General features: G+C 51.0%; 1 protein-coding gene across 1 annotated transcript; it reads right to left on the reverse strand.

Annotated features, from left to right (window-relative positions):
• Positions 1-2,842: 2,842 nt before the first annotated feature.
• On the reverse strand, positions 2,843-26,724 carry si:dkey-217d24.6 (protein Wiz). The gene is made up of 19 exons (XM_035404263.1): positions 26,468-26,724; positions 24,768-24,962; positions 24,336-24,525; positions 21,354-21,438; positions 20,577-20,725; positions 18,880-20,403; positions 17,762-17,968; positions 17,130-17,474; positions 16,145-16,483; positions 14,075-14,206; positions 12,696-13,256; positions 11,962-12,429; positions 8,282-8,767; positions 7,307-7,843; positions 6,953-7,170; positions 6,412-6,685; positions 5,498-5,663; positions 4,551-4,803; positions 2,843-3,073 (listed from the first exon to the last, which is right to left on the reverse strand). The coding sequence occupies exons 2-19, from the start codon at positions 24,894-24,896 to the stop codon at positions 2,843-2,845; spliced, it is 6,294 nt and encodes a 2,097-aa protein (XP_035260154.1). The 5' UTR covers positions 24,897-24,962; positions 26,468-26,724.

The following is a 26,724-nucleotide window of genomic DNA, read 5'->3' on the forward strand; positions in this document are numbered from 1 at the left end:
GGATGTGTTGCATTTTCCCTTATACCTAATAGACAGTGCCATAAAACCCAATGCATTCTTTATAGTTATCATTCTTAAAACTAAAATTGAATCCGGTGTTAAATTACTATGCTATGCTGCTCATGCTCTGCTTCCTCCAGCCATAGACAGTGATGGCAATGCGCTCCCAGGGGTTGTGGAGTGCGTTGTATTGTTTTGTTTTGTGTGTTGTGCGTCGCGTCGAATTAATCCTCTGGTTCCTTTCTGACCGACCGGTCCACCCTCTCGGATACATTTATTCCCTTGTTTGACACATTTAACCACAGTTCAATAGTGCACGTAGAGAAAAGTTCAATGCAATGAAAGCTGAGGTGTGATTCAATTACCTGAGGCATAATAGGAACAGACCAGCCCTGCTCAGGATTGCAACTCAATTCATTAGCGTCCGCCTCGAGCACATTTATTTGACTAATTGACTGATTAAACATGCAGGACAGTGTTTTTACTTCCTCATTCAACAGCAAGAATCAGAAATTAAAACTCCAGACACATCTGTGTCTGGTTCACAAAGCATAAGAGTTCCATTTACATTTCATTTTTGTTGTTATTATTTTTGGTTCCATTTGCCAATGGGAGTTGATGTGAATTCTTTAATTTAATTATATATTAATCACGCCTAGAAAATTCTGAACGGTGTGCCAGTTTGATTCAACATTCTTTAGCTGATTTCAGTTTCAGTTCTGAAGTTAACTGGCCTGTACTGTTCAGGTAAGAGGGAAATCTTTAGAAAGGGGAGTAAAGTCAATACTGTTAGAAAGACTAACTGAGTATTTTATTAGCATTTCATCGCTATACTATGACCACAAAAATCTATGTTTACAATCACGAGTACACAGTTACCTGTCTTGTAATGAAATACAGTACAGCAGCAGACCTCCAGAACCAAATTCAAACTGAAAGCAACTTTGGCAAGAAAGCAGGTTCCATAATAAAGCAACTGCAAACTGCATCACAACTGCAGCCTTTTGGCTTTGCTCAGAAGATAGGCCAATAAAAAAGGCCTAGTGTCTGAAGCAAAGGCCAAGGGCTTGATTTCCTTATGTCAGAAATGGATCAGTTTAAGAATATTGTAAAAGGGAATTTTGATTAATGTCAATAGCACAAATTTAAAATGGCACAATACCTCACATAAAAATGCATTACAATGTTTTTAAGAGTAATACAAATGATTGTCTGTAGGCCTAATACCTCTTACTACATTCCTCTTCTGCCCCCTGGTGGTCAAAATGATAACACCAAGGTGTAGGAAAGAAAACAAGCAATAAACGTTGTAATTTAGCTCTCCGCTGATGGTCTGTCATTGCCAAACAGTCTTTTATGATCACTAGAGTGCCATTCCACATGACAAATATGCAATAGAGGAAATGTATATACTTGAAATAGAAGAGTTAAACTTTGGTTCTGAACACCCAACACACCCTTAAGTTCCATTAATGAAAATCTGTAAGCACAATACAAAATTCATTATTCTCAAGACCTAATGATTGATATTAACCATGCCGCAGCACTCTTTATGCAACCATTTTTTAGTTTTTCTGTTTCTCCAATACTTCCCGACCATGCACTTTTCATAATATGTAACTGAATATTCTTGATTCTCAAAATGAACGCATAATTATAACTCCTATCAGTATGTGTTCATTGCACTGGGAGAGAAGTGACAATCCTCTCCTATACGTACGGAAATCCCTGTACGTATTCTCTGGACTTCCTGACCAGAGCTTTACGTTTAAAACAAGAAAGATAAAAGGAATGAATGTGCTCATTAACCGTGGAACCTGCTTATAGGCGTGACCAGAAAAAGAGAAGCTCAAGACTGGGTCAGCGGCTGAAACTCAGTAATGTTTATTGATCATTCGGGAGTCGATACACAGGACTAGCTAAACCTTTCTCTGTGTACAGTAGTGCTTTTCCCCACGCTCGCCGTATGGCCACGCCCACGTGACACGGAGCTGGCACACTCACTCGCACACACTCGCTCGCTCGCTCTCTCTCTCTCTCTCTCTCCTCTCGCTCTCTCTCGGCCAGTCTCACTGGCCCAAGGTAGTAGTAAAGGCAGCCATTGAGAGGGCTTAGAAACCAGCCGTCAGCGCCTCTCTCCTTCACACAGTAACACTGAAACGGGGCGGACACAAACAGGGGGGACCCCACCCAGCGTCTGACACCTAAAACCTGGAAGAAAGACAGGAGTGCATCTACCGGTTCCAAAAAAATAAAAACTACCCCCTCCTCCCCCCCCCCCCCCCTTAGGTAGAGTGTTCAGAGTCCTCTTCTCGCCTCAGCACAACAGGAAGCTTTCCTCATTCTAAAGTTTCCCCACTCTCACAAGCACCAATAGTTCAGCTCTTTAAGAAAACACTAAAAACAACTTTAAAAGTATGCTTCTCTATCTCCCTTTACTGCAAAAAAAAAAAACACAAAAAAAAAATGCACATTGCAATAAAAACAGCATAAAAATTTAAAATCAATACAACGACATAATTAAGATCACATGTCATAGCTAGGCATTAATAGAGGTAAATAACAATAATAGTCTTAGCCATTTTATAAGTACATGTAGTTATATATAAGGGAAGGTGGGTTTCGGAACAGGCCAAGGGTCATAACGGTCCGGGGGAATGTTGTTGGCGGTGGAACGGACTTCAATCGCTTAGAGATGGACCCTTCCGTTATTGCTTCACTTAACTGCCAGTGTTAACAACCGTCCACACACACACACACGCACACACACACGCACACAGAGAGCCCAGCGCCGATGAATCCAGCAGGGCGTCCAGAGGGCCCATAATGCACCTGGGTTCTGTCATACGGGTGCCGTCCCACGGGAGACGACGGCTTCGGGCTCGACGGAGCGCAGGACGGGGGGCGCGGCGCGGCGCGGACGAGCGCGCAGGGGAACCGCCCGAAACCTTCGCCGCGTGGCAGCCAGGTCCAACACTTCAGGGATCCGTCCGTGTGAGCGACTTGCTGAGGTAAGACGGAGGCAGACGGGCTCTTTGGCACATACCGAGTGCGTGAGGGTCACAGTCCCGGGCTGGGGGAGAGCACCGGGGCGGGGGGCTCAGTACATTTCGGGTGCCGAGAAGGACTCTCGCGCCCTCCCGCGTTTCGGGCACGGACACAATGCCACACGTAGGAATCCTGTACCTATTAAATCCAACAAAATGAAAACAAAAAAAAAACAAACAAACAAAAAAAAAAATCCTGCCAAAAAACCAGCCCGATTTTTTTTTCCAGCATGGATATGATAAGGGACGCAGCCAAAATGTCCAAATATTGGGCCGTCTGCTGACAGACACCTTGAGAACAGGCAGAAACACACTCGCACACCGCCTCCGCACCTTTGGTCACAGTGTGTCACACGGGCGGCCGATTTCCTTTTCTCCCAGTTTCCCACAGTAGCAGTACATTCCATTCAGCTCCACGCGCTGAAAACCGAAGTAGAACACATTCAAACGTGCAATAAAACAACGACAGAGGATCAGCGGCTCTCCCCTGGGGGGTTTACGATGGCTGCGTTTGGTGCTGGGTACAGAAGACCAAACGGGATAACAAGGGCCAAACTTGGCAAAAAAACGTCCAGTTCCTCCCCCCCCCCACCTCAAGAACTCCCACTGAAGTTCCCCTGTGCGTTTGAGTAGCTTGCAGGGCCCAACCTCCCAAGGCCCAATTCATCCTCTACATCAGAAATGGGGTGAGACCACTACAAGTGTTGTGCTTGGCATATTCTCTCTCTCTCTCTCTTGCTCACTCACTCACTCTCTCTCTTTCTCTCTCGCTCTCTGTCCATCTTGCGTGGCAGAGCACTGTTTACAAGGACACCATTACGGCAAGGTGCCACAGTTGTCTTTTTTTTTCGGAATAAATACGCAATATACTGTATATACACATTTTGACCAGGAGACCTTCAGTAAAAGCTGATTTAATGAGGCTCTTCCTTCACGCGGTTTTAAAGATGGCCGAAGAACGGAAGCCGCCGTGGGGGGGTGCTGACGGAGGCCCTGGCTCACCCTGCCCTGCGGGAGGAGGCCCCCCCCCCCCAATCTCTGCTCACCCTGCCCTGCGGGAGGAGGGCCCCCCCCCCGTCTCTGCTCACCCTGCCCTGCTGGAGGAGCCCCCCCTCGCCCGCCCCCCGTCTCTGCTCACCCTACCCTGCGGGAGGAGCCCCCCCTCGCCCCCCCCCGTCTCTGCTCACCCTGCCCCGCGGGAGGAGCCCCCCCTCGCCCCCCCCCGTCTCTGCAGAGCCACGCGCGTACAACAACACCTCTTTTTTAAAAAAACAACCTTTTTAAAACAACCGAGAACACGTCAAAGAGCAAAAACAGGGACGTCTGAACGAACGAGGGAAGAGGAGGGAAGGAGAGACGGAGGGAGAGAGACTTCTACACAGCCTGCGCAGGGATGGGGAGCGGGGCAGGCGGGGGCGTGGGGGCGCGGGCGGGGGTGGGGGCGGGGGCGGGGGCGGGGGCAGGGGTAAGGGCGGGGGTGGGCGTAGGGGTGGGCGTGGCGGCTGGGGTGGGGGCGGGGGTGGACGCGGGCGTGGGAGTGGGCGTCGGGGTCAGGGTGGAGGTGGAGGTGGGTGTGGGCGTGACTCCCGGGACGGGGGCCGGGGTGGGGACGGCGGGGTCCTCCGGGGCAGGCGTGGCGGGCGTGGCGGGGGGGGGCGCAGGCTTATTGAAGTTGAGATCCAGGATGTGCTGCTGGAGGTGCCTGACCCAGTCCTCCTGGACCGACAGGGGCCCCTGGAACTCCACCTCGCAGAACCTGGGGGGAGAGGACAGAGGGCTACTGCAGCGGACGCATCGCCCCACACACATCACACACCCACGGGCCGCCCTAATCAAAGCCCCCTTCTGTTATCGGTATTTGGGGAAATCCATAACGAACCGTTCGCATTCTAAGTAATGCAGTGGTCATAAACAATCATAATGCATGATGCCAGACAAGGAACCCTGGCCCTCATTTTAACCTAATCAATGGACTCATCTTCAGCGGGAGAGTCCGATTATTGATTTAGCGCACAGCTGTAAGTATCTGAAACCCATTTCAAAAAAACAGCCAGGGCCATGAATAACGATGGAGCCATTAAAGAACAAAGGGGCCTGTGTTCTCTCCTCTTCAGAGCGGCTCTTGAAAACGGACTGCGAACGGCCAGCGCACGCACGCCGTAAAGCTGACCGCTCGCAAAGCGCAAACCCCCCCCCACCGCCCCCCCCCCCCCCCCCACCGCGCGTGACAAAATCGGCGAGTACGAAAATGCCGGCTCGCAGAAAACCAATCTCAGCTAAATCAAAATGGCAGAATGGCAGGATGTTTTAACTAAAGGCTTCACCCCACAAAAGGCCCCAGGGGGTTACTGCTGAGCTTAACGGTGGCGGGCATTCCAGACTGAACATGCTATAGCGGGAGCAGCCCTGCAGGGGGCGACCCCCCCCCCCCCCCCCCGTCTCAGACTCACCTGCATTTGAGCGAGTACACCTTCCCCACCAGCTTGACCAGCGGGGTGGAGGGGGGCTTTGGCACGAGGGCGGGGATGGTGCCGGTCCGGGGGGTCTGCGGGGGTCCCATCTCCCTCTCCCCGCTTTCGGAGTGGGACGAGTGCTTGGGCGGGCGCCGCTCGAACCCTGCCGAACCCCCGGGGAGGAGATTTAGCGCCATCTGGTGGACACTTTTTTTTTTTACACAAAGCAACCGGGACGCTAGTGTGAGGAAAAAGAGCGGCCTAGCGCAAACAACCAGGACGGCTGCAGCTGGCAGAGAAGGGGGGCCAGTAGGGGTGTAAATAAGCAGCATGGTGTTTGGACACTCGCTACCCCAGCAGCGTTCATGGACTGTGTGACTCCTCCTATGAACAGGCCAGGACAGAGATGACTGCAGAGATAACTGCCAGCGACAGTTTGACTTCTTGCTTTTAGTTATTCTGCCCATAAAAGCTGGCCTTGTCATTTGCACAAAGACATTCTCACTGTCTGTTTGCCTAATTCCACGAGGTGCTATGATGACTTTTCTTCATTTCTGCCAGCCAGTGAACTCACATAACCATTACTGCCACTAGCTTGGCTTTGCTCACAAGTCTGTTTGTCGAATGTCACCCTCTTGTGTTCAGGAGCTGTACCAACCATGCCTTTAGTGTGCTTAACACAGGCTACAAAACCAGAATGGAATTAGAATATTATGGAAATTAGATACTTGTTTTTAGTTCTCATTAGCAGAGTTTCACATATCAAAGAATCATCTGAATATCTGAGTATTTATTTGGATCTCAACTAGCCAATAACATATTATTTATGCGTGCTGAGTGCGTGTGCGTGTGTGTGTGCGTGCTGAGTGTGTGCACCCGTGTGTGTGGTACGGGGGGGAGAGGGCACTCACCTCTGGGCGAGCGCACGTTGAGCTCGCTGCGGGCCACCTGTGAGTGGGGGAGGGCGGCCTGGCGGGACGCGCCGTGGCCCTGCGGTAAGGAGGAGCCCGCCTCGCCTCGGCCCTGGCCGGCCCGGGACGCCCCCCACGTGCCCCCCGTCACCTCCCGCCCCGCCCGCCGGCCCAGGGGCAGCCCCAGGGAGGGCCGCTGGGACGACGGGGGCTTGGACGCCCCGGGGGACAGGCGGTCCAAATCGGCCGAGGGGGAGGGGGAGGAGCCACACTTCTGCGGCACAGACAGAGAGCAGGGGGTGACATGGTGCATCGCCACGGAAACCACACACAGGAAAACATCAGCAGAACACTAATCGAGTTCAAACTGAAATAACAGTAAAAAAAAGTTTTCAAAATAGCACAAGACAGCACATGACAGGCTGCACATATTAACTATAAAATTGCACTGAAAAGCAGGTAAAGGTAACAGGACCGGCTAAGCGGTGGAGATCCGCTGGTCCCAGGGCCCCAGGCGCTAGCTGCCCCCGCCGCCCCTCACCTTTTTGGGGAAGGGCCGGTCGCCCTGCAGGTAGCGGCGGTGCATCTCGGCCACCTTGTGCGGCTTGCTGCGCATCCAGGCGCTCAGCGTCTCGATGGGCGAGCCGTTCACGCACCACTCCGTCACGCCGAACTGCCGCAGGTGGGCCCGGGCGTGGCTGGCCAGCGCCTTGCGGTTCTCGAAGTAGAAGCCGCACAGCTCGCAGCTGGCGTCCGAGGCTGGGGGGAGGGGGTGCGGGTGGTTGGGGTGGGGTGGGGCAGCAGGAGAGGAGCGTTTGAGCATTAGCCTTCCGTCACACACACAGAGGAATAAGCGCCACCAGGACTGTGTGCGTGCGCGCCGAGACTGGCTCACCTGAGTGGGACGTCCCGTACTTGTCCGGGGAGGACTTCCCCTTGAAGGAGAAATCCAGCGGCGGGGTGGAGAAGGTTTTGGGCGACGGCCTCTCGTGGGACTGGCCCTCGTCCGCCAGAGGCCTCTTCCCCAGCTGGGACGCCGCGCCCAGGAAGCCGCCGCCGCCCCCCTTGCCCCCGCCGAGCGGGGACAGGGAGAGGGACGCCCCCCCGAGGCCCTGCTTCAGGAGGCGCGACCCCGAGTGCAGCATGCTGACGGGCGACTTGCGGGAGAACTTGGGGGACAGGTAGCCCAGCTCCTCCCAGGCGGGGCCGCCCCCCAGGCCGGGCTCCTTCTTCACCTGTCCCGCGGGGGCGGCGCCCTTCTTGCGCATGAGCTCCCGCAGCGTGTCGATGGGCGAGCCGTTCACCGACCACTCGGTGATGCCCAGCTGGCGCAGGTGCGAGCGGGCGTGGCTCGACAGGCCCTTGCGGTTCTCGAAGTACTCCCCGCAGAACTCGCAGCGGATGTCCCGCGTTGGCTCGGGCTCAGGGGCGGCTGGCGGGACGGGACGGGGCAGGGAAAGGGGGGGGTGGGGGGGGGGGGGAGAGAATCCAGTTACATCACAAAACAATAAACGGTAACTTTCACTCATTGTTATGGAAACGGGTACCTTGGATTCGCATTGGGAAGCTGCAGGTAAATTACAAGCCACAAAAGCAGTAACATTATGAGCTGTCATATGTGGAAGTGATGAAGCGTATCAGTGCTGTTATTTACGCTTCATGAAATACGCCTCATTCCTTCATGGAATGAATCTCGTTAATTCATCATACCGGCAAAAAAATCAGAAGAAGCTAGACACGGTAACAAACGTACAGGGTTACCGGGAGGAGGTCACTGGGAGCTCCACAGGAGCATTCTAAGAACGTCGCGTGAGGGAAGAGTTCGGTCAAAGGGACCGGCGCGGGACGGTGCGGGACGGTCCCGACTCACCCAGGTTGAGGGGCAGGATGCCGTCGGAGCCGCGCCAGCCCGGCGAGAGGGCCTCGGGCGCGTAACCCGCCATGCCCGCCGCCCCGCCCTCGCCCGCCATGCCCAGCTCCAGCTGCACCGGCTCGGGCTTGGGCTTGGCGGGCAGCCGCGACGCCGCCATGCCGCCCATCTTGCGGGCGGTGGGCTGGTGCGGCTGGCCCGGGCCGAAGGGGTGCCGCTTGACCAGGCTGGGCGAGGCGGGGGAGGAGGCCGGGGAGCGGGGGGACGTGGGGGAGGCGGGCGGCGACTTGAGGGGCCGCAGGGGGAGGGCGCAGGGCAGGCCCCGCCGGGTGATCAGGTCCCGCAGCGTGTCGATGGGCGAGCCGTTCACCGACCACTCGGTGATGCCCAGCTGGCGCAGGTGCGAGCGGGCGTGGCTCGACAGGCCCTTGCGGTTCTCAAAGTACTCCCCGCAGAACTCGCAGCCGATCTCCTTCAGCGGTTCGCCTGCGGGACAGGGCAGGAGGCCACGTTACACAAAAACACTTCTTTAGCATAAAGAGGCATAAAGCAGCAGTTTCACTCCCCCAAGTCATAATAAGAAGCACTCCACTGTACAGTTGCAAGAAAACATTCACAAACCCTTTGGAATCACCTGGATTTCTGCATTAACTACTCATTAAATATGGTCTGATCTTCACACTAATAATACTAAAAACAATCAGCTTAAACGAACAAATGATTGTACTTCTCGTCAATACTGAACGCGTCATTTAAACATTCACAGTCTTGGTTGGAAAAAGTACGTGAACCTCTAGGCTAATGAGTTCGCCAAAAGCTAACAGGAGTCCAAACAATGAGATAAGACTGAAGGTGTGGGTTTCCTGCCCTATACAAAGGCACACAAAGTTTGGTCACACAAAGCCCGCATTTATAAAAAAAACATCTGTTCATGTGAACCATGTCCTGAACAAAACTATTTTAGGACCTCAGAAGAATAGTACAGATGGGTGGAAAAGGTTATAAAAGCATTTCTAAAGGCCCGGGTGTTCATCAATCCACAAAAGGACAAGCTGTGTACAAATGGAGGAATTTAATCCTGAAAAACATGGCAAGAGCGCAGGATGCAATGCTGAAGCAGGTGAAGAAGAACCCTAGGGTAACAGTAAAGGACCTGAAGAAATCTCTTGAACTAAATACTGAAGTCTCTGTTCATGTGTCCACTGTAAGAAAAAACATTAAACAAGAATGGTATTCATGGAAGGACACCACGGAGGAAACCAGTGCTCTCCAAAAAAACACACATGCTGCACGTCTCAAGTTTCCAAAGGACCACCTGAGAGTTCCACAAGGCTTCTGGGACGATGTTCTATGACCGGACGATACAAAAGTTTAACTTTTTGGCAGAAATGCACAGCAACACTATTGTTTGGAGGGAAAAAACACTGCTCGCCAACACCAAAACATCAGCTCAACTGTGGAGCGTGGTGGAGAGGGAGCAAGGCCTGAACAGCTTGCAATCACTGAGGGAACAAAGAATTCAAAATTGTTTCAAGAATTTTTTCAGCAGAATTTCAGGGTAGTTGTCCGTCACCAGAAGCTCAATATAAGTTTGGTGATGCCAAAAGACAATGACCTAAACACATAAGTAAATCAACTACAGAATGGTTTGAACGGAAGGCACAGTGGGTAAGGAACTGCGCTTGTAACCGAAAGGTCGCAGGTTCGATTCCCGGGTAAGGACACTGCCGTTGTACCCTTGAGCAAGGTACTTAAGCTGCATTGCTTCAGTATATATCCAGCTGTATAAATGGATACTATGTAAAGTGCTAAGTAAAAGTTGTGTAAGTCACTCTGGATAAGAGCGTCTGCTAAATGCCTGTAATGTAATGTAATGGAAGAAAATTAATGTCTTGGAATGGCCAAGTAGAAGTGCAGACCTTAACCCAAATGACTTGTTGGGGCGTGACCTGAAGAGGGCTGTTCATACAAGAAATCTAACAAATATCAATGAACTGAAGCGGTTTTGTAAGGAGGAATGGTCTAAAATTCCTCCTAATCATTTGTACAATTCTGATCGGCGGCTAATGGAACATTTGCTGTAGGTTATTGCTGCTAAAGAGGTCCTATCAATTACTAGATACAGAGGTTGACATACTTTTTCCAGCCTGAACTGTGAATGTTCAGACAATGTGTTCAATAAAGACATGAAGAGTGCAACTGACTGTGTGTTATTTGTTTAAGGAGAATGTGTGTGTCTAGTATTGAGACTTGGGTAAAGCACATTTAATGAGTAATTAATGTAGAAATTCAGGTAATTCCAAAGGATTCACAAACTTTTTCTTGTAACTGTTATGTCATTTGCCCACGCAGGCACACTAAACCCACTGTTTTATTTTACCGTTTAGTTCCGTCAGATATCTAGTTTTTTAAGATTACCTTTGAGAGACGGACAGTATGATTTGATCAGGCTCATAGTCCACTTTGTGGTTGAATGGACTGCTCCCTGTTTGACCTGAGCAAGGAATGCGGTCTGTATCTCTCTTCTCCCCTCGACAAACACCGAAGGAAACATCCTTGGGGCAGTTAAAAGTCTTATCTGCGTACACAAACCCGGGGGTGTCCTGGAGCCTTCTCTCTTCGAGAGTTTTGTTACTTTATTTAGAAACAGAGCACACCAGAACCATTGGGGGTTAGCGGCCCCGCATGGCCACAGAATGCCACAAGGATCACGTGTTCCTTTTTGATTTTATGTTTGAATTCCAATCTGTGACATTTAATTGAAATCATCGATTGAAAGTTTTAATGTCTAAATAGATATTGGTCGTGGAAGCCTGCCCAGTTGGAATTTTCATTTTTAGAAGCAGCTCCAGTTTCAAGCAGAAACCAACGCGGTGCGATTTGAATTTGTCACATGGGAAATATTTCACCTGAAGGTGGAATTTAACCATGGTTGGATTTAACCATTATTTGTTTGCAACTGTCACCGCTGATGTTAGAAGCAGAATCAAGCTTCCATTTTAATAGAGGTATTCAACAGCTGGATTACTAGAATATTGATCTTGTTATAAAAAGGCTAAAACCATGAACTGTTTGATCATATAGTGCTTAGCCCTGCTTCCAACATTATAAGGCAACTTAAATATGTCAGCTTTAAGATAAGCCAATCCTTTTCTGCCTTTCTTCCACACCTCACCCAATCAGCACAACCATCCTCTCCTGATCTTTCATTAAGTACGTACGGGCCAAGAGAAGAGGGGGTGTTCATAAAATGTGGGCCTTTGTCGCTTATCATCAGCCACTTCACATCAGTTACAGAGGATATCACGGGCTGGCTTCTGCTGCTGCCATCTAGGGAATTGAAACCTTGCATCTGAGCTGGTGTTTCTTTCTGTTTTGGTGTGAACAGGGTCTGACATTTTGGGTCTTACAGCTCATGTAGTATTTTTACTTTTTTTTTTTTTTATGTGTTTTTTGGAATTTTATGCAGAACATTCTTGAGGTTTCTGAACTTTGACCTTGATTTAATCTTGGGAGCATCTTGGGGAAAAGAAGCTGTAATTTTGTATCCCCTTTCATTAATTTCTTTCGGAAAGGGCGTTAGCTGTTAAAACTACCGAAAAAGTGAACATATTTCACTCAGTCCTCACTTCCCCCGAGAGTTTTGCGATGTACTCAGAACCAGGAACCCGAGAACTCACCGTGAGTGATTGGCGTGAGCTCGCCGCCACTCAAACGGAAGACCTGCAGGCCCGCCCTCTCGGCGGCGGTGGGCTTGTACCGCTTGCTGGGGGGAGACAGGAGCGGAGAAGACGGGGTGCCCTTGGAGCCCGAGCCTCCTTCCGCCGAGACGCCCTTGTAGAGCCCGGGAGAGGGGGAGGAGACCGGCCGCTTAGCGGAGGAAGAGGAGGCGGAGGGAGGGGTCAAGCCGGGCGCCAGGTCCTCCAGCTCCTCGGAGTCCTCGGGCTGCAGCGAGCCGGCCCTGTGCTTGAAGTCGTCCGTGTGGATCAGCTGGTTGAGATAGTCGATGGGGGAGCCCTTGGTCTCGGCGTCCACCACGCCGAAGTGGCGCAGGTGGGCGCGGGCGTGGCTGGAGAGGCCCTTGCGCGTTTCGAACCAGGCGCCGCACAGCTGGCACACAATGTCCTTGCTGGCGTCCACGTCCATTGCTGAAAGGAGAAAGAGACCGCCTGCGTTGTGCAATCAACAGAAAATGCCATCTGCACTGTGGGGGAGGGGGAAAGTAAGACTTCCAGTTAGACGAACCCAGCCTTCTATTGTATCCTGGACACACGATACATTACATATCAACAGCTACACTGAAACACCCACTCACTTGGAACAAAAAGTTGCAACACACAAAGAGGGCGACCGAGTACACAAAACAGAGCAGGATGGACCCCGTGTGTCCACGGCACCGATCCTCGTCCCTTACTCAGGTTGAGGGGGGCGTCCGTCTCCTGCGGGGCCCAGAAAGGCTTGGCGGAGGCGGGAGGGGCGCCGGAGGGCGAGGCGGTCTTCCCGCCGCCGGGCTTGGGGTCCAAGGAGCGGAGGGGCGAGGAGGCCGGCAGGAGGGAGGAGATGGGGGCCTTCCGCAGCAGCGGGGAGGCCGAGCGGGCGTTTCCCAGGGCGGCCGGGGAAGAGGAGCGGCTGGAGGAGGCGGCCGCTTTGGCGCGGGAGGGAGCGGCCAGGGGGGACAGCGGGGAGGGCTTCCTCTCCGCGACCGCCGCTTTGGCTCCTCCGAGCCTGGGCCCGGGCTCCTTTCGGGAGGAAGGGCTCCCCGGGGGTGGCTTCTTGGCCGCGGAGGGGTGCGGAGGCTCGGGGAAGCAGCGCCCGTCCCGCTCCTTGATGAGCTGGTACAGGAGGTCGATGGGCGCCCCGCTGCTCTCGGACACCCCGATGCCCAGCTGCCGGAGGTGCGAGCGGGCGTGGCTGGACAGGCCCCGCCTGGTCTCGAACGGGGCCCCGCACACCTCACACTGCAGCAGGCCGGTGGCTAGAGGGGGGTAGGGAGGAGGGGCGAAACGCAGGACACGGCAGAAAAGAGCAGCAGTGAGAGTCTATCGAGGAGCACAAGTCCTAACACATTCATTTGTTCGTGATTTCGTCTAAGAAGTGCGCGCACCCGCTCAGATTTACACTGCTAATCCCCAAACAACACACCTCCAGTCGCCACCGTCATCCTCAAATGCTTCCGCGTTAATCCAAACCAAAGAGAACCCTATGAACACTTCCCCTTCACTTTTTTCTTCCCTTCTGTTCCATTTTCTTTACGGAGCTGAAAATTCCAGCTGGGACCAGAAGGGATTTTACGGCGGCCGTAGCTGGTCTGTGGTTGGGCAAAGCTAGTGGACTAGCTGACTATGGGCTGGTAAGGTTTTGAACAGCTGGCTGGCCAGCAAAAACAAGGCAGAACTGCTGAAAACACAGCTTAAAGAAGTTTACATTATATTACATTTATTTAGCAGACGCTTTTATCCAAAGCGACGTACAAAAGTGCATGCCAAAGGTCACTGGAACAACTACAAAACGCAGGTTCAATAAGGTACAATACTCATTTTGTACAGCTATTCATAGCCAAGAACACAAAGTCCAGTACACAGAGTGAACATTATTCTGACCTAAACTATGCTAAGTCAAACTAGGGGGAAGTACAAGCAACCTCAGGCAGCTTTGAGCTGCTATTTTCAGCAGAGTGATGATGATGTATTTCTTCCTCCTTTAAGTGAGATCATATAATAATCTGCCCTTCTCTCCCCAGGCCTTACGTGTAATCCTCTCTCCCTGCTTTCTCTCTCTAGCTCGCTCGCTCACCCTTGCTGTCTGGCTCGTCCCTGGGGCTGCCAGGGTCCATGCGCTTGTTCCCAGAATCTGAAGGAACCACACTCTTCCTCCCAGAGCCTGCTGTCACTCCTTCCACTGTGGGCATCTTGTCTTCCTGCACACCTGAAATATAAACCCGTAGAATTGCACGTGACGCGGAACAGCCACATGCACGTCACATATAGATGGCGAATGCTGCCAATCAAAATATTTGCGGTACATTTACATTTTTTGACCATGTTGCAAACAAGTTTTTCAAGCTACTACTTAAACATTTGTTTCTGTGAACGCACGCTGAAGTGTATACATCCATAAACCATGACAAAAAATGTTTAAATAAGCTTATGGAAAATTTAAACAAAATTCTTTACTTGTCTGATGTTTAGCCTTAAACAGCCCGCCAAATTAGCATAAACTAGCGATTGTTTAATCTAGTGTGATACAGTCTGAATTAGACAAACAGTGAGAACTTCACATGACTGACACCAATAGCAGGTCAACCTCATTCGGTCGAAAAGTCACAAGTTTTTATTTTGATTAATGTTAGTAGCGGTATCCTTACTATACAATCCTGACGACACAAATGTGCATCGTCACAAAATGGTAATTGGACAGCTATAACAAGAAACAGTCTTAAGTTATTTAAATGTTCGCTAAATTAGCAGTAAGCAGCATCGCAACTTGAAGTAGCAGAAGTTTCAACGCATCAATGAATTTAAATGAAAAGCAGCCACTCTTCGCTGATCGACAACTAGTTTATATTGGCAAGCTAGCTTACAGCTATGTTAACTAACGTTAGCCTGCCAGAAAAGGCAGTGTTGACCGCATATTTCCTTACTAATCAGCTATGCTAACCCGGTGCACACACAATGAAAAATGGCATAGGACAAAAGGAAATTACGGATATGGGACTGGTAGATCTAGCTCTACGTGTAACGACTTCTAGCTCGCTACAAATCGATAACGAGTAATTACTGTAATTTGAAATGGCCTCTTACGACTGGGCTTTGATAACTGGCACCGGCTAACGTCACTACTACTAGCATACTATTGTAATACATTATACGTTCCCTGAATGTGTATCGATCTTAATGAGCAATAACTAGCAGCCTCACGTTGCCTTTAAAAATAAAGCACAGATATGCAAGGCTGGTTGCCGAACGTATCGGCTGGCTTTTTACTCACCGTTGAGGAGTAGCACGGTACCGGATTCCGCCCCGCTCGTACCAGATAGTTCTGCTATTGTTTGTGTCTGCGGTGAGGTGGAAGCGGCCATTTTGCCGAGTCCACATGCATCGCAAAATTAAGGCGTGACCAATCGAGCTAAGGGCGGTGACGATAACGCTCGACACAGCTAATCGACCGTAGACACCACACACATAAATAAAACCATGTTTAGATCATCTGTCACACAATCACGCTAATTTTCAGTTTTATACGTTACCCTAACATATGCGCTACTCGCGAAAACTGTAATCAGTAATATTGCAATCCTAGTATATTTTTAAAGACATAATTATGCGTTTTCTGATCCACTGCAAGTGCATATGATTTTAATATATTGCTGTATAAAGATGAACGTCATTTAATGCAAAATTATTTATTAAAGCTGCTAGTACCGCACACTAATGTTGTTTTGACGGTGTCTGCTGTGTCAAACTACCTTTCTAGGGAAAATATGTGCTGTGATTTGATTTAGCGTCCGTTACACACATTACATTATAGAGATGGCTCCCTGTATTCACGGTACGCGCTTTAAAGGCATTTAATGTGACTTTCAATATGAGGCCATATCCGAGTCATTCGGATTTGTAATGTTACTTTACCTGGATTTTGTGCGACACACACTATCACTGTTAGCACAAAGTAATTTGCGATTTACTGAGCACCATCAACCTTCAGCTATTTACATGCTGGCAGTTACATTTTTTTAAAAGTTCATATTAGGATAGAAACACAAAAACACTCTTGTTCTCATACATCCCTTTCAAAATACGCCCTTGCAAATGGTGACCTGACACCTGACATTTTAAAGGCAGCAGGAGGGCTTCCGCGGCTCACCTTGCGCTCGAGCCAGAGGCGCCGGAGACGACGACGGCAGGGGGGGCACGGCGCGGTCCGCGGCCCCGCCCCGGCTGACCGCCGGCTCCTCGTCCTCAGAGTCGGGGTCGGGGTCCGCGGCGGGGCTGCGCGGCGGCGCGGTGGGAAGCACCAGGTCGGGCCGGCTGGAGAAGAGCTCCCGCAGGATGTGGATGGGCGACACGGTGACCTCCCAGTTGGTGATGCCGAAGTCGCGGAGGTGGGCGCGGGCGTGGCTGGACAGGCCGGCCCGGGTGTCGAAGCCGGCACTGCAGAACTCGCAGCGCATCAGGCTGAAGGTGTCCGGGTCAAAGTTGGCCACTGCACGGAGAGGAAGAGGAAGGTCAGGCTACAGGAAGGACGGAGTGTAGCACAGTGGGTAAGGAACTAGACTTGTAACCGAAAGGTCGCAGGTTCGATTCCCGGGTAAGGATACTGCCGTTGTACCCTTGAGCGAGGTACTTAACCTGCATTGCTTCAGTACATATCCAGCTGTATAAATGGATACAATGTAAAAATGCTATGTAAAAGTTGTGTAAGTCGCTCTGGATAAGAGCGTCTGCTAAATGCCTGTAATGTAATGTAATGTAATACAGGAAGTGGAATATCACAATTTTCGTTATCATCACCACCCCTGGCCTTTTCTTTCGTCTCTTTTAAGTCTTCTCTTTCTCTTCTCCAGAGTCTTCTACCAGACACAAGAAACTGAATCTCAGCCCACTTTCCTTCAGGTAACCTGTTTGGCATTTTTTGTATCACTGTTACAGATGTTTGAAGGCTTTTAAATCTTAAAATCTCCCCTGAATCAATAGTGGAAGTCGCAGCAGTAAGCGCTGGTGAACATGATTAGGCGGTCCAAACTGGGGGAGCATTAAAAAAAAATAAACAAGAATCACGTTGGCAGTGATTCTCAGCCCTGAGCCATTTCCTCTTCACGAGATCTGTATTCTCTCCTCACCTTCCTTACCTTTTTTCCTCTTTTTTTGGTAAGAGAATTTCCTTTCAATGGCATTGACCTCCTCGGGGGAAATGAAATGGCGCACGTTGTAGCTGACGCCCACTCGGTTGAGGTGGCCCCTCACGTGATTGGCCAGGCCGATGCCATTGTGGAAACGATCGGGGCAATACGGGCACTTCCTCTCGACGTTCTTCAGCATCCCCGCCCCTTCCCCGACCTCCTCCTCCTCCTCTGACAGGAAGAGATTCCCCTCGTCGTCTTCATCATTGTCCTCGTCCTCGTAATCTTCTTCGTCGTCATCCTCTTTTACCACGGGACAGGCTACGTTGTCTTCCGGAAAAGGACGGAAGTTTCCTAAACGAGAGAAAAAGGGTGCAGTGAGGTGACTGTTTTTCTAACTTTGTTCTGAGCAAAGACAACGGAAGATTTAATGGAGGGAGGCAATGGGAATGATAAGACAGGAACACAATACTACGTTAGACATAAGAAAATAACAACTGATCCATGAAAATGTAACTGATTTTCATTGTTTTATGGGGGAGGGAGCAAGGAGTAAAGTAGTGCTTGTGTGATGCGTCACTGTCCTGTCACGTTAAGGTCATTTTAGCGGCAAGGCCTTAACGGTCATAACTGTCACTCACCCGCTGCCCTGACCCTCTCCCCAAATCCGGGAACTGGGGAGGGAGCTCGGGGACTGAAGTGGAAGGGCTCAATGAGGACGAGGGGCAGCATGTGCCTGAGCTGGGTCTGCTGCCCCTCCGTCAGCCCCAGGCTCTCTGCCGCCCCCCGAAGGCCGTCTGAGAAACTGCGCTTCAGCTGCAAGGCGAGGGCAGGCACCTCCTTTGAGCCTGCAGCAGAGGCAAGGGCAAGCGGGGTCAGTCACACGGGGTGGGGTGGGGTGGGGGGGGGGTGTCCCGGGTGGGGCGTCCAGATCGACCGCACACGCGTGCAGTAAAGCTGGACGACTTGGAAACCCAGCAGTTTCACCTCAGATCGCCTCCAGGTAATTCCGGTCTATCCATCACATCAGGGAGGGTGAAGAGCGAGGGTGAGCGCAAGCAGTATGGAGCAGAGTTTTGGGGGCCCCAGGTAAATGACGGGAAGGACCGCAGCCAGTTCTGAGCAGGAGCCTGCCGCCGTACCCACGGACAAGGTACTGAAATGCTTCTATGATTATGCGTGTTTCGCTGCAAGGGGATTGTGTGTACAACGCATCTCCAGCCTGCATAAGCACTTAAGGGAAAGATTCATTTACACTGCCAATGACCTGTAGCTTAAGGTTAAAGACCAACTCTGTTCAGTTTGCCTCTGTGCACTGGAAGTCAATAAAATGGGTTAAAAAATGGGTTAAAATATACAGATGCTGCAATGCACACAGAAAACAGGATCTAAAGCCGTGCAAACAAAGGAGATAAAATTAAATGTGACACACACATTTAGGTTTATATTTACTACAAATATGATTACACATGCACCGAGTTCCCTTTCAGAACTTTTTCAATAATATTCTGATTGTGTGGGGAATATTATTGCTCATGAAAATGCGCTGAATTATGGCCATGGGACTGTTCGTTCACTGTTCAGACACTGCACACTTCCTCAAACACAGCTGACACTGAGGCCAGGCATTTCTATCTGAGCACTGATGTGCAGTAACACGCTCATCTGGCTGCTTTGGGAGCCCGTGTGTAGCTCACCAGTGCTGAGCCCCGACTGTCTGTCCTCAGATAGGAGGCCACGGCAGGACAGCAGGCCTTACCTGGATCGGCACTGAGCTGCTGGCTCTTCTGGGCTACCTGGTCCTCGTTTTGGTCCCATTTCCGCGCCCCGCCCGTCGCCGAAGGCAGTGGGGGGGGGCTCGGCAGGGGCGACGCCGAGGGCGGCCCTTCCCTCCAGGCCCCGCCCCTCCCCGCCCTCCGGTTCCCGATGCTCTTGAAGGCCACGTCCCTCCGGCGGGGTCCCGCGGGGGGGGTCACGGGAGGGGGGGGCGGGGAAGGCCGGGGGCGGGGCAGGCAGGGGCGGCCCCCCTTGACGGCCGTGCCCAGGCGCAGGCCGAGCGTCCCGCGGGCCGCCGGCGAGGAGGCGGGGCTCCGCGAGCGCCGCGGGGGGAAGGGCTCGTCCCCGGGGCGCGGCGGCGGCGGCGGCGGGAGGGAGGGGTTGAGGAAGTCGCGGCTGGTCCCCGGGCGGCCCTCCTCCCGCGGCTCCTCCTCCTCCTCCTCCTCCTCCCAGGCCGCGGGCCAGGCGGGGTGGGACAGGAGCAGGTGCTCCCGGAGGGCGGTGGGGCTGGAGGCCCGGAAGCTGCAGAGCTCACAGGGGAGCGGGGGGGAGGGGCGGAGCGGGCCGGCCGGGCCCGGCGGCGGCTGCGCGGTCGGCCCCCGCGCCCGCTGGCTGTTGCGCTCTTTGATGTGCATCTTGGCGTGCTCCACGTACACGCGCGACGAGTCCGTGCCGAACCTGCACTTGGGGCAGCGGAGCCGGGGCGGGGCCGAGACCGCGCCCCCCGTCTCCGCGGCCGCCCCCCCCGGCTCCCCCGCCCCCTTCCCGCCCTCGTTCAGCTTGCCGATCTCCTCCAGGATCTTCTGCCGCGACTCCTCGTGCTGCCGCCGGTGCTCCGCCAGGGCCAGCCGGTCCTCCAGCTCCCAGCCGCACTCCGCGCACTGGAACCGCCCCGCCCCCGCCCCGCCCCCGCCCCGCCCGCTCTCCTCCTCGCCCCGCCTCCTCTGCCCCCCGCTCTGCCAGTGCTGGTGCATGTGCTCCTGCAGGTGGACCTGCTTCTTGAAGTAAATGCTACATTCCACGCAGGTGAACACCTCCTGGCAGAGCGCTCCTTCCTCCTCCCTCGGGCCGTCGCTCGCCACTTCCTGTTCCGGGTCCCTCCCCGCGCCTCCGTTCCCGCCCTCCTCCGCGAACTCAAAGACCCCGCCCCCGACCTCCGCGAGCAGGTCTCCCCTGGCCTTCGGGGGGCTGCCCTTGGGCCTCTTCCACAGGGCCAGGGGCGTGGCCAGCTGGGCGCCCAGGCCGGAGAAGGGCTTGAGCAGGGCCCTCTTCCTCTTGCGGCGCTGGGTGAAGGTGCAGTGTGCCCAGGGCGCCGGCGGCGGGCTCTCGGGGTCCGAGTCCCCGGGGAAGCTGTACACGTCCAGAACCGGCTCCGGCTCCTCCTCCCTCCCCTGCTGTCCATCCCTCTCTCCCTCTTCCTTTCGGCACCCGTCCTTTGGTTTAGCCTCTGACAACGGCGGCTCAGGAGACGCTTTCTCTGTAAACTCTCTGCCACCATTTTCTTCAGCTGAGGAGGGGGGGGGAAGAGGAAGTATGCTGAACAATCCTGTGACACTACTGATAATGAGACTATAAATCAGAGGCTAATTAATTCACACGTTAGTGCGTCTAGCATATGCAGCTTGACACTAAGCCGGTTATTAGCGACCCGGTCACCCCCCCCCTCCCCCGAGTACTCACAGTCTGGTGAGCTGGGTTGTGCGGTCTTTGGCTCATCTGCTTGTGTGCTGGCCCCGCCTTGGTCCTGCCCATCCACTGGGCTGGGCGGGTCACTCTCTGGGATTAAGTGCTGTAGTTTTTCAGGTGCTTTGTCACCCTCACCGTCAGCTCTGGAGAGAGGGGAGCAATAGGGAGGGGTGGCGGGGCGGGGGAGGTCTTTAGATAATTACAATTACAAAAATACGTTTCTCCCCCACAGCACATTGCTGATTTGGACATATAGATAATCTGGACAGATGAGGACACATGGGCTGAACAGGTGTGGCTCGGTCTGTCTCACTTGCCACTGAGTCTTTAAAAACTTAGATCTCTGTATCAGTGCAGACATCACTTTTCCACTTCTATGCATCTCATCCACTGTGGATCTTTGCATCCTCTACGTCTCTCTCTCTCTCTCTCTCTCCCCCCCTCTGTCCTCTGCTCTCTCTCTCTTTACCTCTCTCCTCTGCTCTCTCTCTACCTCTCTCCTCTGCTCTCTCTCTCTACCTCTCTCCTCTGCTCTCTCTCTACCTCTCTCCTCTCCTCTGCTCTCTCTCTCTCCCTCTGTCCTCTGCTCTCTCTCTCTCTACCTCTCTCCTCTACTCTCTCTACCTCCCTCTGTCCTCTGCTCTCTCTCTCTCTCTCCCTCTGTCCTCTGCTCTCTCTCTCTCTACCTCTCTCCTCTGCTCTCTCGCTCTCTACCCCTCTTTCCTCCTCTGTCTCTCTCTCTCTCTCTCTCTCTCTCTCTCTCTCTCTCACCTTTCTTGCCTGTGTCCCGAGGCGGGGGATCCGGGGCTGTGAGCTGCCAGACCGTGAGGGTTAGAAAAGTGCTGTAGCTCCTCCTCTGACACAACACACGACAACAGAGACAAACAGCAACATCAACATCAACATCAACAGCAACGGCAACAACGGTCACGCCATGGGCACGGCACTCACAGGCACAACGCACTGGGAGGACGGGAGTCGAGCGGGCTACGGAAACGCCGGGCGCGGCTCGACCGGGAGCAGCCCGAATTAGCATGAACGTACCGCGGCCTATTGGCAACAGGTGTTTCTGAGGGCAGAATCTGAGCGTTAGCACCTACGGAAGGTCGTTTCCAGGCAGCGCACACACGTAAAACACATCCTTCACCCCGGCTGCTAATGCCTCAGCCCAGTTTCTGATGTTGGATCACCTTTGTGGAATGGCTTCTAGTTATACTTTTCTTTAGGCAGCAACATATCAAGCTTTATGCTGCTACCAAATAATGATTAGATTATATAAATTATTCTGCATATTTACTTATTTAAAAATGTAAACATACATAGCCAGAAAATCTTACAGCACTTCCACATTTTTTACATACTTATTATTATTATTGCTACAGGCATTTAGCAGACTCTGTTATCCAGAGCGACTTACATTGTATCCATTTATACAGCTGGATATATACGGAAGCAATGCAGGTTAAGTACCTTGCTCAAGGGTACAACGGCAGTGTCCTACCCAGGAATCGAACCTAACACCTTTGGGTTACAAGCCCAGTTCCTTACCCACTACACTACACTGCTGCCCTACTTCAGACATCCATACTGTCAACATCTCATGCAATATGTGTGGTGTATCACGAAGCAACTTACAGTGTCTCAAATTATAATACCAAAAGTTTTTAAAAGAACTCTTTTAAAAACTGAATTGCTAAAGTCCTTTCGCAAAACAATTCAGCAAACTAGAACTTAGAAGTCACTAACACTAACAGAAGACACTAACACTTCATTTCATAATAGTGAGAAAGTGTGCAACTGTTTTAAAGCTGAACCTGGATATAAAGAGTACTTTAAATAAATTTGGCATGCAGTATTTCCAAATACACATTTTTTGATCTCAGGAAAGTATTTTAAACTTTTCACATTTATAATAATGAATAAGTACAAACACCATTTGAACATTTACACATCTATGTTTATGGATTACACAATACACCCTCCCCTGCAAGTTTACAGTCATAACAGTAAGGGTTTAATCTGTGAAGAAAGCACCAGATAATGTGCAAAATATCACTTCAAAGTCTTTGAAATATAAATAAAATGTACTTGTCAATATGTGTATATTTTTACACAGCATTTGAAATTTCTAACATTTTTCCAAAAAATTTACTAAAGTTCAAAAAAACGTTTTCATTGAAAATAAATAAAAAAATCACCGTATGTTAATTTATACAAAAATATGTTCATATTACCCAGGTCTGTTTAACTCTCATACTTGCTAGCTAGCATACACAAGTAAGGTCAGTTTAATTAGCCCTAAGACAGTGGTTCTCAACCCTGATACTGGAAAGCCACAAAAATTGAATAACCATTTCAGACCCACAGAACTGGGCGAGTGGACCACGTAAACAACAACTTTAACTGATCAGTTCTGTGCTGACCAGACCTGGGTCAAAGTACTTGTTTTGGATTCAAATACTTTTCTACGCTACTGATCTTGTCTGGTGTGTTGGAACCAATGAAATACTCTCAAAAAGTGCAAACCCCACCTTCTGGTCATAATGGCAGGCTCAATTACACCAGGCAAGATCAATAGAGCGCAGAAAAGTATTTGAATCCAAAACAAATACGTATTTAACCCAGGTCTGGTGCTGACACTGTGGCTCTCCAGGACCAGGAGTGAAGAATACCTCCCAAGATGAAAACTTAAAAATTAGCAGTGACTGTAAATACACTACAACACATGCAGCCTTTCATACAACTCTGCTGTAATGTTGCTATATGAAATCACCGGGTACTCCGGTTTCCTCCCACAGTCCAAAGACATGCAGGCTAGGTTAACTGGAGGGTCTAAATTGCCCCTGGGTGTACTCCTGCCGTTGCCCTTGACCAAGGCACTGGCCTCGGAACTGCTGGTCCCCAGGCGCTGCACTGTGGCTGCCCACTGCTCCTAAGTAACTAGGATGGGTTAAATGCAGAGGAAGAACTTCACTGTATGTACATGCATATGCACGTGACAAATAAAGCCTTCTCTCCTTCTTCTTGAAATCACACCTCTCTCAAAATGAAGTCCCTGCTTTGGAATCTATTCTTCCCACTAATATGTTTATGAGGAGTCCAACTGAAGTTATTTGTCTCTCAGCCCTACGGGGCTCTGAATAAATTTCTCTGTCGTAATAAGACAACACTGACAACACGTTTCAAATGAAGCAGCACAAAGAATCACAGGTGACATTCGATACAGGTATGAATTTAACAAAAATTGGTGTATTCCTCAGTTTCTGAGGGCAAATGCAGCTACACCCTAAGGCAGAAAACACTGTACTTCACATCAACAATGTTGAAGCGCTCATACTGTGCCCTTCAATGTATACGGAGTATCAACTGCGCCCCCAATTTTGTTTGATTCAGGAACTAGAACTTGTGAGCATAACAGACACTAGAGGGCGCTATATTTGTAAACTGGCCAAATGCCTCTACACGTCCACGTGAGAGCCTACAACCCTGGTTCTGGAGAGCCACAGGGTCTGCTGGTTTCTGATTTCACCTTATAATCAGCAGCCAATTCAGACACAAGCGGCTAAATTTGTAATCGCCTGCGTAAAATGAATCAATGAAGAGCTGAGCAGGAAGTAAAAACCAGCGCACCTTGAGGCTCTCCAGGGATCAAGTGCTTCAGTTGCAGTGTTTTTGGTTTCGCTGCAACGAGCACTGCTCTGGCAACACTACACAGAAACGTGCTTTCCGAAAAAGGGGATTAAAAATGATCACCATCTAGGGTTTCTTTCTCGGAGTCGGAGTCCCAGGCCAGGGAGGAGGGAAAGGCTGAGGGCCGAGGGCTCCTCTGTGCGGTCCCCCCTGATCCTGTCCTGGAGGAGGAGTCCCCCGTCCCCTCCCCAATTCCGTCCCACGGGCCCCAACTGTCCGCGTGCTCCCCCCTCGCCACTGGAGAGCAGGAGCTCTGTGGAGGACAACGACACACAGGGGCGCTTCACACCCGCGAACCACCTCCGCCATCGCGGCGAACACAGGAGACAGGAAAGCAGCACTGAAGCTCAGGGCTTCGACAGAAACGAACAGAAAGAACGTTACTCGTCACAGTGGTACTCTGTGCGTGTGCGTGCGTGCGTGCGTGTGTGTGTGTTCGGAGTAACAGGATGTAGGACAGCGTTCATTGTCCTCTTCCCCCTTCCTTCCCCTCACCTGTAAGGTGCTGTGAAGGTGGGTTGGGGACTCTGGGTTCTGGGGAGAGGATGACAGTGGGTCCAGGGGCACTGTCTTTAAAGTGGGAGGATCCCAGGAGGGGCAGGGGGAGCTCTCTCCTGGTTCCATGGTCCCCGAAGTCCGTAGTCCACCAACCCGCTCCTGTCCCTACATAGCAAATGACCCCCTCAGCCACTGAACAGACACACAGAAACACAAGTTACGTCCGACTGCACATTGCCAGGTAATTGCCTCCTGTGCTCCCTCCCTGAAGACATTTCAGTCCAGACACAATGAAAGCTCAGACAGATTCACCCTTATCTTTGACTCAAATGGCGGAGCTGTTATGAAATGCGCTTGCGAAACGCCACTGATCTCTGTGGAGCAGATATGCATGCAGTAAGTAGAGCACCTGTAAAACAAAGGCGTACTTTGTACAGATTTAAGAAGTAATTTAGGATCAGAATGTAGGTTTCAAAAGACCGGTACACTTGAGATTAGCCGTGAAAACAGCAACAGAAATCAGCATTATGATGACTGATTGCAAAATGTTTCTGTAATTTATGATCACAAAATGGTGACTTGTAAAATCACCTCAAGATAATCTTGGTTCTGCCACCTTAAAGAAGCCCACTGTAAATTGACAGTTTTTTTATATTTAAAAGTCGTTTTTTGATTTGTACTTTGGAAAAATAACATTCACAACAGCACGCATGGATTTGGCGTTTTAGGAAATATTATCACGATTTCAAAATGCATTATTCATGTTCACCTGATAGTCCAATGGACAGTATCTTGGAATAAGTACTTCTGCCATCAAGCTAGTGTTTGTCCAGTATGTACATTTTATCACCTGCTCAACCTGACCAAATTTGCCACTACAGTACTTCTGTCAAATGTCACCAGTAAATATGTATTTCAGAATACTACAATCACAGCCATTTCAAATCAGAGCACAACACAATTATCTACTTCAAAATTTTAAAAGGTTTATGGCACTGAAACTATAATTAAACTGCGAGACAGGGCCTGGTGTTGCCAAGTCTTTACTCTTTGGAAGCATGAGCTCTATCTCTATTGGGAGATACTAGAGGTAGGTACCCAAATACTAATGGTGTGCAATAACAACCTTTGCAACAAGCAGAAAGCGACTGGAACTTCACACATATGCAGGAGTTCTTCACCCCACCTCGTCTGATTATTTATATGCAGAGGAATGTGAAGTTCCATCACTAGGCACAGACAATCTACTGCACTTCACCCAGTCTTTGAAACAGACATAATGTATTTTGGGTCACTGTCTTAATCAACGTGTTAGTGCTTGTAACTATAATGAAACAATCAATCAACTGGGAATACTGAACATCAACTCGGGGAAGAGCAAAATTAAATAAATGCACATGTCCAGACTGTAAATGATGAAAGCAAAGGCAGCAAGATAGCATAACAACAGCTACTGTGTAGCACAAGCTACCTAACTAGCTTCGTCCCAGTGCAGCTAGCTGGCTAGCTGTCTCGCAAAGACTAGAAAGCTCTTTGTATTCAACAGAAAAAGCGTTGCACGGTGATTTTAATTCAAAAACCCAGAACCGTCCAGTTAACCTACACCTTTACAAACGTCGCGATTTTGGCGTATGTGATGCTTTTAGTTAGTTAGCGTCCAAAGCGCTCCTTGCTGACGGTGTTGTCAAAGTACTCACGGAGAATGGCCTGGCTTGCCTGCCGTTCGAGGTGAGCTCCTGGGCCGTTTAGGCGCCGTGCTGCATGTTTTTACTGGTGTGTATGGTTGTTTATGTCAGTACGTGTGTATGTGCGTTGACTTGCTCCGTGTGTGTCGCTGTTTTTTTAGCTGTCACACCGGGGTGCGTTCTCTTTCGCACGCGCTTCGCGGAGCCGAGACGCGCGACTCCATTACTTTCCACTGCAGCCAGGGCAGGCCACGGCTAGCTGCGTGACA

This window comes from Anguilla anguilla, chromosome 2, assembly GCF_013347855.1.
Source record: "Anguilla anguilla isolate fAngAng1 chromosome 2, fAngAng1.pri, whole genome shotgun sequence".
Classification (NCBI taxonomy): Eukaryota; Metazoa; Chordata; class Actinopteri; order Anguilliformes; family Anguillidae; genus Anguilla; species Anguilla anguilla.

Bases quoted from the DNA above. Each gene is read 5' to 3' on its own strand.
- si:dkey-217d24.6 (XM_035404263.1), bottom strand. From the start codon at position 24,896: ATGGAACCAGGAGAGAGCTCCCCCTGCCCCTCCTGGGATCCTCCCACT. The intron at 16,484-17,129 runs GTAAGGAAGGTG...CTCTCCGTGCAG, and splicing joins CCAAAAAAAGAGGAAAAAAG to TGGCCAACTTTGACCCGGAC. The intron at 13,257-14,074 runs GTGAGCGAGCGA...ACCCCCCTCTAG, and splicing joins GGACGAGCCAGACAGCAAGG to CCACCGGCCTGCTGCAGTGT.